The sequence below is a fragment of the Neoarius graeffei genome, chromosome 19 (assembly GCF_027579695.1).
Source record: "Neoarius graeffei isolate fNeoGra1 chromosome 19, fNeoGra1.pri, whole genome shotgun sequence".
NCBI lineage: Eukaryota > Metazoa > Chordata > Actinopteri > Siluriformes > Ariidae > Neoarius > Neoarius graeffei.
The window spans coordinates 61,422,598-61,441,108 of NC_083587.1; the positions used below are offsets into that span (position 1 = coordinate 61,422,598).

The 18,511-nt window shown below is 46.7% G+C and overlaps 1 protein-coding gene across 1 annotated transcript in view; it reads left to right on the forward strand.

The window, feature by feature from the left end:
• The window catches only part of csmd3a (CUB and Sushi multiple domains 3a), a 631,117-nt gene that overhangs the window by 460,233 nt on the left and 152,373 nt on the right, over positions 1 to 18,511 (forward strand). The window contains exons 51-53 of the mRNA XM_060900611.1: positions 312 to 506; positions 3,163 to 3,336; positions 4,169 to 4,342. Of these exons, the coding sequence (XP_060756594.1) occupies positions 312 to 506; positions 3,163 to 3,336; positions 4,169 to 4,342 (543 nt within the window). The remainder of the gene's footprint in view (positions 1 to 311; positions 507 to 3,162; positions 3,337 to 4,168; positions 4,343 to 18,511) is intronic.

Here is an 18,511-nt window from a genome sequence, read left to right on the forward strand (position 1 = left end):
TCACAGATATGTAATATTGGATCATTTTCCTCAATAAATAAATGACCAAGTATAATATTTTTGTCTCATTTGTTTAACTGGGTTCTCTTTATCTACTTTTAGGACTTGTGTGAAAATCTGATGATGTTTTAGGTCATATTTATGCAGAAATATAGAAAATTCTAAAGGGTTCACAAACTTTCAAGCACCACTGTAGTTCATTACAGACATGGCCTTTTATAGAAAAAAAGAAATTCCTTGGTTGTGATGAGTCTGGTTTGTGTTGGTTATTTAATATATGATCTAAAGAACCGTTTTATTTTCCCCCATAGTCATGGTGTGCCCAAGTATTGGCTCCTTCACGCTGGACCACGGTAAGTGGAAGATCGTTAACGGATCTCGTTATGAATACAGAACCAAGATCGCCTTCAGCTGTAACCCTGGTTACTACCGCCTTGGCCCCTCTCACATCCACTGCACGTCTAACGGGACATGGAGCTGGAGGAACGAAAGGCCACGCTGCAAGAGTGAGTTTAGAACTGATCTCATAATTCAATGTGCCATGACTGTGGTTAACATACGCCATATATTCACATTTAACAGCCTTTAACTGTTTATTGCAGGTTGTCTGTCAACATTGTTTTTATGGTCTGGCAAAGCGGAGAGCATGACTAGGCGGCTCGAATGCTAAACCTACACAATGGGGTGTGTAGGACGATATTGGCAATGTCATTTAATCAGTGGTGAACTTTGATCTTGGAAACGGAGAAGTGGCGTTTCATAGTTTTATAGTTTGAAACATATTTTATCCCAATACTTCAAACTGGATCTTGTTGATAACAAAAATACAAGAAAAAAAAAGAAACTTTTTTTGGTTGAACACTTCATCAGCTCCTTCATGTCTTCTCGGTGCTCAGACTAGATGTTTCTACCAATCATTAACCATCATGGCGCCCAATGCCAGGCAATGACATGATCTAACTAACTCTTCAGCCAATGTCTGGACTAAAGATTATGAATCATTTTTTATTCATGCGTAACATTCAAAATGTGTAGTCAGCGAGGAATAAGTTACTGTGACGGCATCCTTTTTGGAACAAAAATGATCAAACAAGAATTATTATTTTACATTTAACAGTTATTCCACGAAATCGAGTCATACACGAGCTGATAGCCGACGAGGCACGTAGCACCGAGTTGTCTATAAGCCATGTACGACGAGGTTGAGTAGAATAACTCTTTTATTCTATCCACATTCACTGGACTTTGAGAAATAGAGTATTTTTAGTTTTATCTTTTGCAAATTCGATAAATAAAAACTTCATACAAAACGTCCGACAAAATCATTTCTGCTTAGAATGTCAACAAACCGGCGAAATGACGAGAGCAATTTGTGAAAAATGCGATAATAATTCTTAAAAAATAAAAAAGATACATTCTTACCATCAAATACTTTAATTCCATATTTTGTTACTTTTTTATATTTTTGGGGGTTTTTGTTTTCGAGTAGAGTTTTTATTTCGTCCTCGGTTGGTTCAGTAACACGCGCTGCCACTTTGTTTTTCTCTACTCACAGTATATGAGCTGATATTCTAGTAGTAGAGTAGCCAATCAGAGCGCACGATTGCTCATATCCAGTGAATGTGGATAGAATAATCAGTGTTATTCACGTCACCTGTCAGTGTTTTTTTATTTTATGGCTGATCAGTGTACATAGAGTACCAGTCAAAAGTTTGGACACACGATGTTTTTTTCTTTATTTTTCTGAAATAAAAGGCTCTTCGTGTCTCAAAGTAATGATGGATGTCGTTTCTCTTTACTTCATTGAGAGGGTCTTGATATAACATAGATTACTCCAGTTGTGGATGGAATAGGGCTGTTTTATTCTTTGTATTTTTTTATTATTTACTGTTTACTGTTTTTAATGTTGTCAAACGCATTAAGAAGGCAAGAAACTCGTCCACTAATTACTTTTTGATGAGGTACCTGTTAATTGAAAAACATTTCAGGTGACTACCTGGAATGTATTGCATATTTTGTTGCTTATTTTATTTTTATTTTTTTGTATTTTTGGGGTCTTTTTCTTCTTTAGGGTTTTTTTTTTTCCCGGTTGGCAAACCAACTTAAAGTTGCATTACCGCCACCTACTGGGCTGGAGTGTGGAACAGGAGCTATTGGGGGGGAAAACAACTATATTCTTTTAGCTATTTCTGTTTCTTTTAAATAATTGATAATTTTTGGGGTTTTGTTTTCGAGTAGCTTTTATTTCATCCTCGTTTGGTTCAGCAACACACTCTGCCGTTTTGTTTTTCTCTAGTCACGGGATATGAACTGATATCCTAGTAGTAGAGTAGCCAATCAGAGTGTGCGATTGTTCATATCCAGTGAATGTGGATAGAATAAACTGTATTATCCAGCCTTAGTTTAAGCCACTTAGAGCACATGTTCCAGAAGTTTCTGCACTGAACTCGCCATGATGTGATACCATCATCCACGTCCTTATCGTTAGCAGGGAAGCAGTTAGTGACGGCTTTTACCTCCTTTGATAAAGTCACAGCTCTTTGCTCGCATTTGCGCTTGAAAGTCAAAGACATTTATCAGCGTTGTCAGCCCAGCGTTGTGTGAAAAATCAATCATCTACCATATGTAAAGGCAGAATGAACATGAGGACGGCATACTGGCAGATGTAGGTGAGATGTTCCCAAGAGAAAGTCCACATTTTCCAGGCTTCTTATCACTCGTCTGGCTCCAAGGGCGAGAAAACGCGTGTCCTTTTCTCTCCCAAGAGAAAGTTGCTTGGCTGTCGAGCTCTGGCTCTGACTGTAAGATTAACGAGGCTCATATGTTGACGTCGGGGCTGCATGTCGGTGTTTATCTCGAATCATTTCGGAAAGTGTTTCTATCTGTGATGAGATGAGATGTGATGAGATACAGTGTGGTTGAGCAGGACTTGCTTGCTTTTACCCCAAGCAATAACCTGAGATGTTATCAAGATTAGTCAGCTCTTGCATTCTCTCTCTCTCTCTCTCTTTCTCGGTGTCTTGTGTTTTTAAAGGGGAAAAGAGACGAGAAGAATAAAAAATAAATCCAGACCATTAAATTGAGTGTAAATTACAGCTGTACCTTTGACATTGTGATACTTGCCAACTCATTCCTCTGCTTCTGGATTGCCTCTTACTGCAGTTATTTCTTGTGGGATGCTGCCCACACCTCCTAATGGGAAGAAAATTGGAACTCAGACAACCTTCGGCGCGACGGCTATTTTCACATGTGACATGGGCTACATTCTGGTTGGCTCGACAGTGCGCGAGTGTCTGGCGTCTGGGCTGTGGAGTGGCTCTGAGACTCACTGCCTGGGTAACAACACCATACCATACACTTTTTTTTTTTTAGATTTCTTTTGTCTGATTAGCTTTTGTTCAGTGTTTTTTTTGGTTGAAATGTTTGCATTTTCATTGAGGGTTTTTCTCTAATATTAGCTTTCATCCAGCTGCACTGACATCATCCTCTTTAGTAGCTGCCTGGTCAGGATTATGCTTAAAATCAGGCTACTACCTTGTCTACACTTTGTGAAACAGAACCCGGTAAATTTGTGAGGAAATATGTGTGTATATGTGAGATGACTGTGGCTCAGCAGAGTGTTTGAGCTCTCCTGGTGAGGCGAGAGACTGTATCATCAGTCACTAGGTCCCACAAGCTGCTCCGGATCCAATGCACATACGCGCTCCCAATCTCTGAGCTGAGCCATAATTTTACATTATGCTTTCCATCACGAGATCCATCAAGGCAGCGTCCCGGCTCTCCCCAAACACCTGCCTTCTACAAAACAGATGCCACAGTGCCTTCATGCAGCAACACCATCTTGCACAATTTTGTGTGCCGCACCTCGACACAACCCTAGCAATCGTTCATTTCCTCGCATGTCAAAGCCATCAAGCACTTCCACATGGTGGTTCACATCAGGAGGTGTCAGTATCGCTGTTGTCGCCCTGAGCTTGTGTTTTGTCAAAGCATGCAGCGTCTTTTGCTCTTATCTGCTCTTCTGAGGTTCTAATACCTATATAATAATTATAACACATCCCTGTTGAATTCTCTTTTCTGTTTGTTAAGAAGGACATTTTTTTTATTCCTTGCTATAAATTTGCGCCAAAATTTCAATGTAATCAAGGTTGTGTTTCTCATTCCGCAGTGGGCCACTGTGGAGAACCAGAACGGATCGTGAACGGTCAGGTGATCGGGGAGAACTTTGGCTACAGAGACACGGTGGTATATCAGTGCAACCCAGGCTTCAGACTCATCGGTTCTTCTGTACGAATCTGCCAGCAGGACCACAGCTGGTCAGGACAACTGCCATCCTGTGTGTGTGAGTGTTCAACTTCCTTTGGGTGTCCACTGGCATGACCAGATTTTGGTCCATGGAATGATGTTGGCAGTGACATGACTCGGATTCTCTAATGAACAATTAAAACATTACTTCTTTTCAATCTCATTTATTATTGATAAAGAAATTAGTATAAACTTTTTGTGGGGTTAATAGGTGTATTAGGGAATTAATAGGTGTATTAGGGGATTAATAGGTGTGTTAGGGGATTAATATGTGTATGAAGGGGTTACTAGATGTATAAAGGATTTAATATAAAGATTAAAGGTTTAATAGATGTTTAAAGGGGTTAATAGGTGTATTGGGGATTAATAGGGGATTAATACATTAGAGGGTTACTTGGTGTATGAAGGGGTTAATAGGTGTATGAAGGGGTTACTGGATTTATAAATGATTTAATATGTATTAAAGGGGTAAAAGATGTTTTAAGGGGTTAATATACAGTGGGGCAAAAAAATATTTAGTCAGCCACCAATTGTGCAAGTTCTCCCACTTAAAAAGATGAGAGAGGCCTGTAATTTTCATCATAGGTACACTTCAACTATGAGAGACAGAATGGGGGGAAAGAATCCAGGAAATCACGTTGTAGGATTTTTAATGAATTAATTGGTAAATTCCTCGATAAAATAAGTATTTGGTCACCTACAAACAAGCAAGATTTCTGGCTCTCACAGACCTGGAACTTCTTCTTTTAGAGGCTCCTCTGTCCTCCACTCATTACCTGTATTAATGGCACCTGTTTGAACTCGTTATCAGTATAAAAGACACCTGTCCACAACCTCAAACAGTCACACTCCAAACTCCACTATGGCCAAGACCAAAGAGCTGTCAAAGGAGACCAGAAACAAAATTGTAGACCTGCACCAGGCTGGGAAGACTAAATCTGCAATAGGTAAGCAGCTTGGTGTGAAGAAATCAACTGTGGCAGCAATTATTAGAAAATGGAAGACATACAAGACCACTGATAATCTCCCTCGATCTGGGGCTCCACGCAAGATCTCACCCCGTGGGGTCAAAATGATCACAAGAACGGTGAGCAAAAATCCCAGAACCACACAGGGGGACCTAGTGAATGACCTGCAGAGAGCTAGGACCAAAGTAACAAAGGCTACCATCAGTAACACACTACGCCGCCAGGGACTCAAATCCTGCAGTGCCAGATGTGTCCCCCTGCTTAAGCCAGTACATGTCCAGGCCTGTCTGAAGTTTGCTAGAGAGCATTTGGATGATCCAGAAGAGGATTGGGAGAATGTCATATGGTCAGATGAAACCAAAATAGAACTTTTTGGTAAAAACTCAACTTTCGTGTTTGGAGGAGAAAGAATGCTGAGTTGCATCCAAAGAACACCATACCTACTGTGAAGCATGGGAGTGGAAACATCATGCTTTGGGGCTGTTTTTCTGCAAAGGGACCAGGACGACTGATCCATGTAAAGGAAAGAATGAATGGGGCCATGTATCGTGAGATTTTGAGTGAAAACCTCCTTCCATCAGCAAGGGCATTGAAGATGAAACGTGGCTGGGTCTTTCAGCATGACAATGATCCCAAACACACCGCCCGGGCAACGAAGGAGTGGCTTCGTAAGAAGCATTTCAAGGTCCTGGAGTGGCCTAGCCAGTCTCCAGATCTCAACCCCATAGAAAATCTTTGGAGGGAGTTGAAAGTCCGTGTTGCCCAGCGACAGCCCCAAAACATCACTGCTCTAGAGGAGATCTGCATGGAGGAATGGGCAAAAATACCAGCAACAGTGTGTGAAAACCTTGTGAAGACTTACAGAAAACGTTTGACCTCTGTCATTGCCAACAAAGGGTATATAACAAAGTATTGAGATGAACTTTTGTTATTGACCAAATACTTATTTTCCACCATAATTTGCAAATAAATTCTTTAAAAATCAGACAATGTGATTTTCTGGATTTTTTTTTCTCATTCTGTCTCTCATAGTTGAAGTGTACCTATGATGAAAATTACAGGCCTCTCTCATCTTTTTAAGTGGGAGAACTTGCACAATTGGTGACTGACTAAATACTTTTTTGCCCCACTGTATGTATTGCAGATTAATAGGTATATTAGAGGGTTACTAGGTGTATTGGGGTTAATAGGTGTGTTAAGGGGTGAATAAGTGTATTAGGGGTTTAATAGATGTATTAGGGATTAGTATGTATATTGGGGGTATGTATTAGTATGTGATGTTCGTCCTTCATGTGCAAAGATGACCGCAACTTCTATGAATCACTGGGGGGTGGGGTGAATGCGAAGATGGCTGATTAGGCCAATCTTCGCCTTGAAAAGTCTGTTGCAGTGGGGACATGGGATGTGTGGGGCTGAGCCAAGGGCGGAGGTGGAACTATCGGTGTTTTTCCTTTTCTGCCGACGTAGCTCTTTCTCCCTGGTGCACCTCTCCTCAAAGGCAGTCACGCCAGATATTATGAGGGAGCGCCAGACAGGACAGTCCTCAGCGGACTTTTCCCAGGATGTATACGGAATGCTGCAAAGCTTGAGGGATGCCTTCAAAGTGTCTTTGTAGCGTAGCTTCGGTCTACCAAGATGGCGCTTGCCTGTGGACAGCTCGCCATAGAGAAGTTTTTTAGGGAGACGACAGTCATCCATGCGGTAGATATGGCCAGCCCATCAAAGCTGACAGCGTATAAGGATGGCATGGATGCTCTCCATCTTAGCCCGCTGGAGCACTTCAGTAGGGTCCTGAGACATCTCATTTGGAAGGCATTGAGCTGCTTGGCATGATGACTGTATACGGTCCAAGTCTCGCAGGCATATAGCATAGATGGCAGAACTACTGCTCTGTAGACTTTGAGCTTGGTGTCTCAGTCCTCTGCACCCCTATACCTTGTCTTTAAGCCTGCCAAAGGCAGTGCTAGCTCTCGCAATTCTGTAGGCCACTTCCTCATCAATATTAGTGGAGCACAAGAGAGTGCTGCCAAGGTATACAAACTTATCTACCACTGTTAGACTCTGACCACTGATGGTGATGTGGGGCTCTATATATGGAGCTGCAGGGGCTGGTTGATGGAGGACCTCAGTTTTTTTGGTTGAAATTGTGAGATCGAAGTCATCACAAGCTTTAGCCAACCGGTCCAAGCTACGCTGCATTTCTAACTCTGAACTAGCGTTCAGTGCACAGTCGTCAGCAAAGAGGAAGTCACAAGCTGTCTCTTTGTGAACTTTTGTCCTTGCTTGCAGCTTCCGAGGATTGAAGAGTTTTCCGTCCATACGATAACGAAAACCGACACCGATGTCGCCATCGCAGTAGGCGTCTGACAGCATGGCTGAGAACACCATGTTGATTAGAGTGGGGGCCAGCACGCAGCCCTGCTTAACTCCATTGGTGATGAGAAACGACTGGAAGAACTCCCCATTGTCCTGTACTCTCGCATTCATGCCATCATGAAACTGCTGGACCATTGCAATGAACTTGCGAGGGCAACCAAACTTGGACATGATCTTCCATAACCCCTCACGGCAAACAGAATCAAATGCTTTGGTTAGGTCCACGAATGCAGGGTACAGACCAATGTTCTGCTCCTTGCACTTTTCTTGGAGTTGCCAAGCTGCAAAGATCATGTCGATGGTACTTCATCCCGTACGGAATCCACACTGGCTTTCAGGTAGCAGGCCATGTTCCAGGTGTTCGATGAGGTGATTAAGCAGAATGTGGCCCAGGATCTTTCCGGTGATGGAGAGCAAGGAAATGCCGCGATGGTTATCACATACAAATCTGTTCCCTTTGCGCTTGTAAAGGTGGGCTATGGAAGTGTCTTTAAAGCCCTGTGGGAGCCTTTCTTGAGACCACATCAGATTGAACAGGCTTGTGAGGGTCTCGATCAGTTTAGATCCTCCAGAAGCATAAATTTCGGCTGGAATGGAGTCAGCACCAGGTGCCTTCCCACTGGACATGTGTTAGGACTAGGACTGTTTTGGCCTCTAGAGGCCGCTGTTATTTCCTTTTCATGTCGTGTTTATTTTGGCCTCTAGAGGCCGCCACTGTTCCTGTGTTTTGTGTTTGTGTTAATTGCCTAATTATCTTCACCTGTGTCCTTAATTAGTTTGTCTATTTATACCCCTGAGTTCAGTCCTCTTGTCACGGAGTCTTTGTGCTGTTATGTTTATCTCCAGTTTCCTTTGTACTGTGTTTTTGATCTTCTTAGCTTTTGAATTTTTGCACTTTGCTTTTCTTTTGGATTTACTCTTTGGTTTTTTTTGTCTTTTGTTTTGCCCTGTATATAGTGTATATAGTTTAAATAAACCATTTGATTCTTTTTCTACTTCCGCCTCACGCCTCTGCATTTGAGTCATCCCCCTGGTGGCCTAGTGGGGGTTTGCTGGATTATCACACCAACGAACCAGGTTCGAATCCCAGCAAAACCCTAACAGAAAGACTCCGTCATGACCGACTCAGCAGAGGCTGCTTCAACTGTCTACCCGGCCAACCTTCAGGGAATTATGGCAGCTTTGACACGCTTCGGAGCGACCATGGACGCTCATGGACGTACGCTCACCAGCCAACGTGAGGCCCTCGCTCGCCACGAGGAACTGCTTCAGCAAATTGGGAAAACCCTGGCACAGCTGACATCTCTGCCTGCATCTCCTGCTCCTGATCCAGTTCCTGCTCCTGATCCAGCTCCCACTCCTGCTCCAGTGCCTCCTGCAATGCTGCCTTCTTCACCTCGCGAACCCAGCCTTCCTGCACCACAGAGGTATGACGGCAAGCACAGTGAGTGCCGAGAGTTCCTTACCCAGTGTCAACTCACCTTTGAGCTTCAGCCTACCACCTACACTACGGATCGCCGCAAGATTGCCTTTGTGATCACCTTATTAGCTGGTAAGGCGCGAGCCTGGGCTACTGCTATCTGGCAAAGACAGGGACCTGAGTGCTTTGATTTCCAGCTGTTTTCTGAAGAGATGCTTCGGGTCTTCGATCAGGCAGACATCAGTACCGACGCAGCCCGAAAGCTCATGTCCATCCGGCAAGGAGGAAGCGTCGCAGATTACGCCATCTCGTTCCGAACACTCGCAGCAGTAAGTGGATGGAACGAGACTGCCCTGGTGTCAGCCTTCCACCATGGTCTGTCTGACCCCATCAAGGACGGTCTGGCCTCTATTGGATGCCCAAGTGACCTCGAAACCCTCATCTCACATGCTATTCGTCTGGACAACAGGATGAGAGAACGCCACCAAGCCTTGAGCCCCCCCAGCCTCCCTACCTCTACCTGGAGACCGTCTACCTCCTTCAGTGACTGTCCAGAACCCATGCAAGTGGGTCGTACTCGCCTCTCCGCATCTGAGAGGGAGCGCAGAAGGAGAGACAAGTGCTGCATCTACTGTGGCAATCCTGGTCACTTCCGAGCATCATGTCCCGAACTCTTGGGAAAAGGACCGCCCCGTCCAGCCGAGGGAGGGTTGTGACGGGGCCTACCCTCTCTCCCGGACTCCCTGGCCAAGGAATCTACATCCCGGTCTCCATCTCCTGGGGTGAGTCTGTCCACTCTTGTCAAGCTTTGATAGACTCAGGGGCGGCTGGGAACTTTATGGATATTCACTTCGCCCAAAGCATCAATATTCCGACTGCACCTCTTGAAGTCCCACTGTCTGTGTCTGCCCTCGATGGCCAAGCGTTAGGTGATGGAAGAGTCACCCAAGTTACTTCTCCAGTTTTCCTCCAGTCTCAAGGTCACAAGGAAGAAATATCCCTGCACCTGATTCCTTCACCTGAGTTCCCAGTTATTCTAGGCCTTCCTTGGCTTACTCGCCACAACCCTCGCATAGACTGGGTAACAAGCCAGGTTGTGGAATGGGGCCCTGCATGCCATGCCTCTTGTCTGCTCTCTAGCTCTCCTGTGTCTCCTGCCGAGCCCCCTGATCTCACCGAGTTATCTCAAGTTCCCACAGAGTACTGGGATCTCAAGGAGGTATTCAGCAAGAGCAGGGCCGCCGTTCTTCCTCCGCACCGGGCCTACGACTGTGCCATCGACTTGCTCCCTGGGACTACCCCTCCTCGTGGCAGACTGTTTTCACTCTCTCAGCCAGAACGCAAGGCCATGGAGGAATACCTCAAAGATGCCCTGGTCTCTGGGTTTATTCGACCCTCCACTTCACCTGCTGGAGCCGGCTTCTTCTTTGTCGGCAAGAAGGATGGGGGGCTCCGACCATGTATTGATTACAGGGGCCTGAATAAGATCACTGTGCGCAACCGATATCCCCTTCCGCTGATGTCCACAGCTTTCGACCTGCTCCAAGGCGCCACCGTCTTCACCAAGTTGGACCTACGGAACGCATACCACCTCATCCGTATCCGACAGGGAGACGAGTGGAAGACTGCCTTTAACACCCCGTCTGGGCACTACGAATACCAGGTGATGCCCTTCGGACTCACCAACGCACCAGCTGTTTTTCAGGCCCTAATCAATGACGTCTTAAGGGACATGATTAACCTATACGTTTTTGTCTACCTCGACGACATCCTTATCTTCTCCAAGACCGTGCAGGAGCACCGCCACCATGTCCGCCAGGTTCTCCAGAGGCTGCTACAGAACAATCTGTTCGCCAAGGCCCAGAAATGCGAATTTCATGTTCCCGAGGTCTCCTTTCTGGGATTTATTGTACGGACAGGCCAACTCCAAATGGACCCTGCCAAGACCCTGGCCGTCCAGGATTGGCCTACTCCCAAGTCCGTTAAGGAGGTTCAGCGGTTCTTAGGATTCGCTAACTTCTACCGCAAGTTCATCAGGAACTTCAGTTCTGTGGCAGCACCCATGTCAGACCTCACCAAAGGGACAGGTGGATCTTATGGCTGGTCTCCTCAGGCAGAAAAGGCGTTCAAAGACCTCAAGGACCGCTTCTGCACGGCACCCATTCTGGTTCTCCCGGACACCTCCCAACCATTCATCGTGGAGGTGGACGCCTCGGACAGTGGTGTCGGCGCGGTGCTCTCTCAACGTTCGGAAGGAAAGCTGCACCCCTGCGCTTACTTCTCCCACCGCCTGAGTCCTGCGGAGTCCCGGTACGATGTGGGGGATCGAGAACTGCTAGCGGTCAAACTGGCCCTTGAGGAGTGGAGGCACTGGCTGGAGGGAGCACAACATCCATTCCTGGTTTGGACTGACCACAAGAACCTGGAGTACCTCCAGCAAGCCAAGAGACTGAACCCTCGACAGGCTAGGTGGGCCCTGTTTTTCAGTCGGTTTGACTTCACCCTCTCATACCGCCCCGGCTCCAAGAACACCAAACCTGACGCACTGTCCAGACTGTTCTCTGCCACTAACAGGGAGAATGAAGTCGGGCCTATTATCCCTGTGTCCCGGATTGTGGCCCCTGTCCGCTGGGGTATTGAGGAGGCTGTCCGACGAGCCCAACGCCAGGACCCCGGTCCTGGGACGGGGCCACCAGGCCTCTTGTACGTCCCACATCAAGCCCGGGCCAAGGTTCTCCAGTGGGGTCACTCTTCCCCTCTCACCGCCCACCCGGGAGCTCGGAGGACCCTGGACTTCCTGAAAAGACGCTTCTGGTGGCCTAACATGGAGAAGGAAGTAAGGTCATTTGTCCTGTCCTGTGAGGTTTGCACCAGAACCAAGAACCCACGACAGCGTCCCCAGGGTCTCCTGCATCCTCTGACCATTCCCCGGCGTCCCTGGTCCCACGTGGCAGTCGACTTTATCACGGGTCTCCCTGAGTCACAAGGTAACACGGTCATTTTGGTCTTAGTTGACAGATTCTCCAAGGCCTGCCGCTTCATACCACTGTGCAAACTCCCCTCTGCTCTTGAAACTGCGAAACTTTTGTTTAATCATGTCTTCCGAGTCTTTGGTCTTCCACAGGACATCGTCTCAGACCGAGGGCCCCAGTTCTCCTCCCGAGTGTGGCACGGGTTCTGCAAGGTCATCGGAGCCACTGCCAGCCTCTCCTCTGGGTTTCACCCACAGTCCAATGGTCAGACAGAGAGGCTCAACCAGGACCTGGAAACCACCCTGCGAGGCCTGGCTATGGATAACCCGACATCGTGGAGCACCTGGCTGCCATGGGCGGAGTACGCCCACAACACCCTGCAGTCATCGGCCACCAAGCTGTCGCCATTCCAGTGCCAATTCGGGTTCCAGCCACCTCTGTTCCCGGACCAGGAGGAGGACGCGGGGGTGCCCTCGGTCAACCAATATGTGAGACGGTGTCGCAAGACCTGGAGCATGGTCAGGAAGACCCTCATACAGACCTCCAGAACCAACCAGACTCAGGCCAACCGCCATAGGAGACCTGCACACGCTTTCCGCCCTGGGCAGCGTGTTTGGCTGTCCACTAAGGACCTTCCACTGCGGGTGGAGAACCGCAAGCTTGCTCCTCGCTACATTGGCCCCTTCAAGGTGGTGCGCAGGGTGAACCCTGTCTCCTACCGGCTCCAGTTGCCCCGGACTCTGAGGATCAACCCCACTTTCCATGTTTCCCTGTTACGGCCCGTACTGACGTCTACGTATGCCCCTGCCCCTAGGAACCCCCCACCCCCCCGCATCTTCCAGGGGCAGACTGTGTTCACTGTGAATCGCCTGCTTGACTCCCGCCGGGTCCGCGGCGGGTTGCAATATCTGGTGGACTGGGAGGGCTATGGTCCTGAGGAGCGCTGCTGGGTTCCTGCTCGGGATGTCCTTGATAAAGAACTATGTCGGGACTTCCATTCGGCCCATCCGGATCGCCCTGGGAACGTCAGGAGACGCTCCTAGAGGGGGGGGTCCTGTTAGGACTAGGACTGTTTTGGCCTCTAGAGGCCGCTGTTATTTCCTTTTCATGTCGTGTTTATTTTGGCCTCTAGAGGCCGCCACTGTTCCTGTGTTTTGTGTTTGTGTTAATTGCCTAATTATCTTCACCTGTGTCCTTAATTAGTTTGTCTATTTATACCCCTGAGTTCAGTCCTCTTGTCACGGAGTCTTTGTGCTGTTATGTTTATCTCCAGTTTCCTTTGTACTGTGTTTTTGATCTTCTTAGCTTTTGAATTTTTGCACTTTGCTTTTCTTTTGGATTTACTCTTTGGTTTTTTTTGTCTTTTGTTTTGCCCTGTATATAGTGTATATAGTTTAAATAAACCATTTGATTCTTTTTCTACTTGCGCCTCACGCCTCTGCATTTGAGTCATCCCCCTGGTGGCCTAGTGGGGGTTTGCTGGATTATCACACCAACGAACCAGGTTCGAATCCCAGCAAAACCCTAACAACATGGACTTGATGGCTTTTGATACTTCCGCTTCAGTAGGAGGACCAGCGAGAGTCTCGTTCACTGGGACTTGTGGCAATCTTGCTATGGCTTCTTCATTTATGGTGGATGGGCAGTTGAGGACGCTGTTGAAGTGCTCCGCCCAGCGCTCGAGGATCTTCTCCCTCTCCGAGATGATTGTGTTACCATCGGCACTGAGGATAGAGGACATTCCAGACGAAGTGGGACCGTACACGGTCTTTAAGGTGCTGGAGAAGTTTTTCATATCATTACTATCTGCATAGGCCTGAATGGCACTGGCCTTCATACAGAACCATTCGTCACGCATATGACATAACTCGTATTGGGCAGCTCGCTTGGCCTCTCTGAGCGCAGCTTTCTTAGAGGAAGAGGAGGGATCATTGAGAAGTGATCTGTGGAGACGGCGTTTTTGCTCCAGTATGGACATAATGTGACTATTATTGTCATCAAACCAATCCTGGTGTTTTTGGGTAGTAGGACCGACAACAACGGAGGCAGTAGCGTAAACAGTATCATGAAAACGCGCCCACTGAGTTTCCACATCAGCCTCTGCATTTGTGTTGGGAGTTAATAAATTCTTATCAAGCTCCTCAGCTAGTTCATGCTTGATGAGATCGTTCTTAAGTTTAGAGACATTCAACCGCTTGGGGACTCTGACACCTTGGGGCCTTCTTGGTGGAGTGATGCGAAGATTCATCTTGGAGATCAATAGACGATGGTCAGTCCAGCATTCAGCTCCACAGAAGGTCTTGGTGACCCTAACAGGTGACCCTAACATCTTGTCTGTCCCTCTGCCTGGTGATGACATAGTCCAAGAGATGCCAATGCTTGGAATGGGGGTGCATCCATAACATCTTGTTATGGGTCGGAAGACGGAAGACTGACTTGGTGATGAGAAGATCAAAGGTGGCACAGGTCTCAAGTAGGAGGAGTCCATTGCTGTTACACTTGCCAACGCCATGCTTCCCCAGCACACCTTCCCATGACTCGTGGTCTCTGCCAACACGGGCGTTAAAATCGCTGAGAATGATGAGCTTATCTGATCTAGGTACAGCAGCAATGGCGTTCTTGAGATCCTCGTAGAATATTTCCTTCACATTGTCAGGGTTTGTCATGATGGGGGCGTAGGCACTAATCAGTGTGACAAATCTATTCATGGGAAGCGGCATGCAGGCGGTCATCAGGCGATCATTTATCCCCTTAGGGGGAACTGCCAGCTTATTGGCCAAATTGGACTTAATAGCAAAGCCAATGCCTGCCTCGCGTCGATCGTTTGATCCGCGCCCGATCCAGAAGAACTTATAGCTGGCAGACTTCTCAGTCAGTTGTCCTTCCTCTGCTAGATGAGTCTCGCTAAGTGCTGCAATCTCCACGTTGTAACGGGCTAGTTCGCAGGCAATGAGGGCTGTCCTCCTCTCAGGTTGATTAGAGCCAGCATGGTCCAAGAGGGTATGCACATTCCATGCGCCAAGAGTGACCGAGGTCACTTTAGGTGATTTAGACTTATTTGTTCTCTTCTTGCCACTGACATGAGACACCCGCCAGCTGTGGCATGTTGGCCAGGAGAGAGTGAGACAGGCAATGTTTAGGACACCTTTTCTAGTCCCTTCCCCAGACTACGGGGGGAAGCAGTGCTATCCTGAAGAGGGCTGCTTCGTCGACCAGGGGGCTGCCGAATTCCAGCGCTGTCTCATTCACTGCAAAACGACCATATGGCCTGGTCCGCCTACGTGTAGAGTTGTGACTACGACTGCCAGTAAGTCCACACCTGTCGCTTCGCCACGAATCCATCGCCACAGGACTTGAGAAGAGTAGATGGAAATGAAGAGGTAATGTGATAAGGGATGAAGTCATGACATGCACATGACTTTGATTAAAGTGAGGGAGAGTTGCGCAGCGTCAGCCTCGCTCTCTCGTCCTGAAGTATCTGAACCCAGCAGCAAGAAGTAGTTGAGATGGCCAGAGATAAGACAGGATGCAGTGGATGGCCAACAGAATGCGTTTGTCCATCTGTGCCCTGAGCGCTCCACAGGCGCTTGGTGCATGTTGGCCGTTGGCTCACGAGTAGCTCATCTGCCCTTTGACAGATCTTACTTTTCGTCCTGCAGGGTGACATGCCACCCTCCTCACCAGCACTAGGCTGGTGGGGGAGCCGGTTTAGATGCCAACCACTCGTCCATTGCGGCAGGTTGTACTGTGTATTAACGATAGCAGTAGCAAGGGAACTATTCCCTGACCTGACAATATGTATTAGTATGTATATTGGGGGTTAATGCATGTATTGGGGTTAATATGTGTATTAGGGATTAGTTTGTGTATCAAGGGGTTAATGTGTGTTTTAAGGGCTTAATGGGTATATTAGGGGTTTCATAGGTGTATTAGGGATTAGTATATCTTTGTATACCCTTTGTCACCGGTTCTGTTCATAACTTTTATGGACAGAATTTCTAGGTGCAGCCAAGGGGCAGAGGGTGTCCAGTTTGGTGGCAGCAGGATCACGTCTCTGCTTTTTGTGGATGATGTGGTCCTGTTGGCTTCATCAATCTGTGACTCACAGCATGCACTGGGACGGTTTGCAGCCGAGTGCGAAGTGGCTGGGACAAGGATCAGCACCTCCAAGTCCGTGGCCATGGCACTCAGCCGGAAATGGGTGGAGTGCCTACTTTGGGTCAGGGGGGAGTTGCTACCTAAAGTGAAGGAGTTTAAGTATCTCGGGGTTTTGTTCATGAGTGAGGGTAAGGGGGAGCAGGAGTTGGACAGACGGATCGGGGCAGCGCTAAACCAGTCTGTTGTGGTAAAGAGAGAACTGAGCCAAAAGGCAAAGCTCTCAATTTACTGGTCCATCTACATTCCCACTCTCACCTATGGTCATGAGCTGTGGGTAGCGACCGAAAGAATGAGATCACGGATACAAGTGGTTGAAATGAGTTTCCTCTGCAGGGTGGCTGGGCTCTTCCTTAGAGACAGGGTGAGAAGCTTGGTCATTCGGGAAAGACTCAAAGTAGAACCACTGCTCCTCCACATCAAAAGGAGTCAGTTGAGGTGGTTTGGGCACCTTGTTAGGATGCCCCCTGGATGCCTCCCAAGGGAGGTTTTCTGGGCATGCCCCACCGGGAGGAGACCCCAGGGCAGACCCAGGACACGCTGGAGAGATTACGTCTCTTGGTTGGTCTGGGAATGCCTCAGTATTCCCCCAGAAGAGCTGGTGGAGGTGGCCGGGAAGAGGGAAGTCTGGGCTGCTCTGCTTAGGCTGCTACCCCCATGAACTGGATCCGGATGAGCGATAGAAGATGGATGAATGGGATTAGTATGTATATTGGGGGGTTAATGCATGTATTGGGGTAATAGGTGTATTAGGGATTAGTATGTGTATTCGGGGCTTAATGTATGTATTGGGGTAATCTGTGTATTGGGGGTTTAATAGGCATATTAAGGGTTTAATAGGTGTATTGGGGTTTAATTGGTGTATTAGGGATCAGTATGTATATTGGGGGTATGTATTAGTATGTATGTTGGGGGATTAATGCATGTATTAAGGAATAGAGTCAATAGGTGTATGATGGATTCGTAGATGTGTTGGAATAATAGATGTATTAGGGGATTAGTGAGTGTGTTGTGGGGTTAATGCATGTGTTGGGGTAATATATGTGTTAGGGGATTTATATATGTATTAGGGATTAGTTTCTGTGTTGAGGGTTAATTCATGCATTGAGGGTAATAGATGTTTGGGATTAATATGTGCATTAAAGGGGATAATATGTGTATTAGGGGTTAATGGTGCATTATGGGATTAGTATGTGTACTAGGGGGTTAGTATGTGTGTTAAAGGGGTAATGCGTGTATTTGGGGGTTAATGTGTATATTGCATGTTTATTATGTGTATTGGGGTTAGTGGGTGTATTAAAGGGGTAATAGATATATTATGGGGTTAATATGTATATTACAGGATTAGTATGTGTATTAGGGGATTAATGAGTCTACTGGGGGTAATAGGTGTGTTAGGGGATTAATACACCTGATTCAAGTCTTTAAGGATGCAATTCGCTGATCAGTGATCAGGCAGAAACAAATGTTAAACTGTACACTATGGTGGTCCTTCAGCACTGGAATCACTGGGGGATCCCTCAGCTTCTCCCCTCATGTTAGTTTCTCTCCAGCTCGTACCACACCTGTAGAAATGTCATTACTCAGATCATGTGCTTAGGCTGCTGGAGTAGAACTGTAAGCCCTTCATGTCCTCGAGGACAGGCTTCAGAACGTCTGATCCGGAGGATTAGACTGACAAATGCAGAGAAACAGAAAGCAAGTCTTTGGGATCAAATCCAGATGAAAAGTGAGAGACAGGTTCATTACAGTGTTTCATACACACAGTAAATACAGGTGTGTTGAGTTGAGATAATAGTGTAGGGTCTAAATATAGAAATGTAAGAAAATATTTACCACCCCTGCCCAAAAAAATCCCAACACCACATTGTCCTGCAACAAAACCCACTGTATTTGTGTGTAAAAGTATTTATTTCTTTACAAGATGGCATCAGTTTGTTGGGTCTGGTGTTTGCCTCTTTTTATGTACTGTATATACACCTCTGTTTTATATACACCCTGTATCCGCTGACCCTGTAACCGTGGTTTCAGTTATCCCCGGTTTATGGTACCCTGAATCCTGTTCATGAGAGAGAGAGACAGAGACACCAACTTCACATAACCTTTGACAGTATATTGTTATAATTGTTTTATTTATTATAAATTATTGTTGTTGACGTCTTATTGTGTGCAATGTATTAGTTAAAGGGCTGATGACACGAACATGACTCTATGCAATTTCTTAAATAAACTATACAACATGGCAAACATGTTAGATTTCTGTTATAATTACGTGAAAAGAAGCTGTTGTTACGCGAATATCCAACTTTTAATTG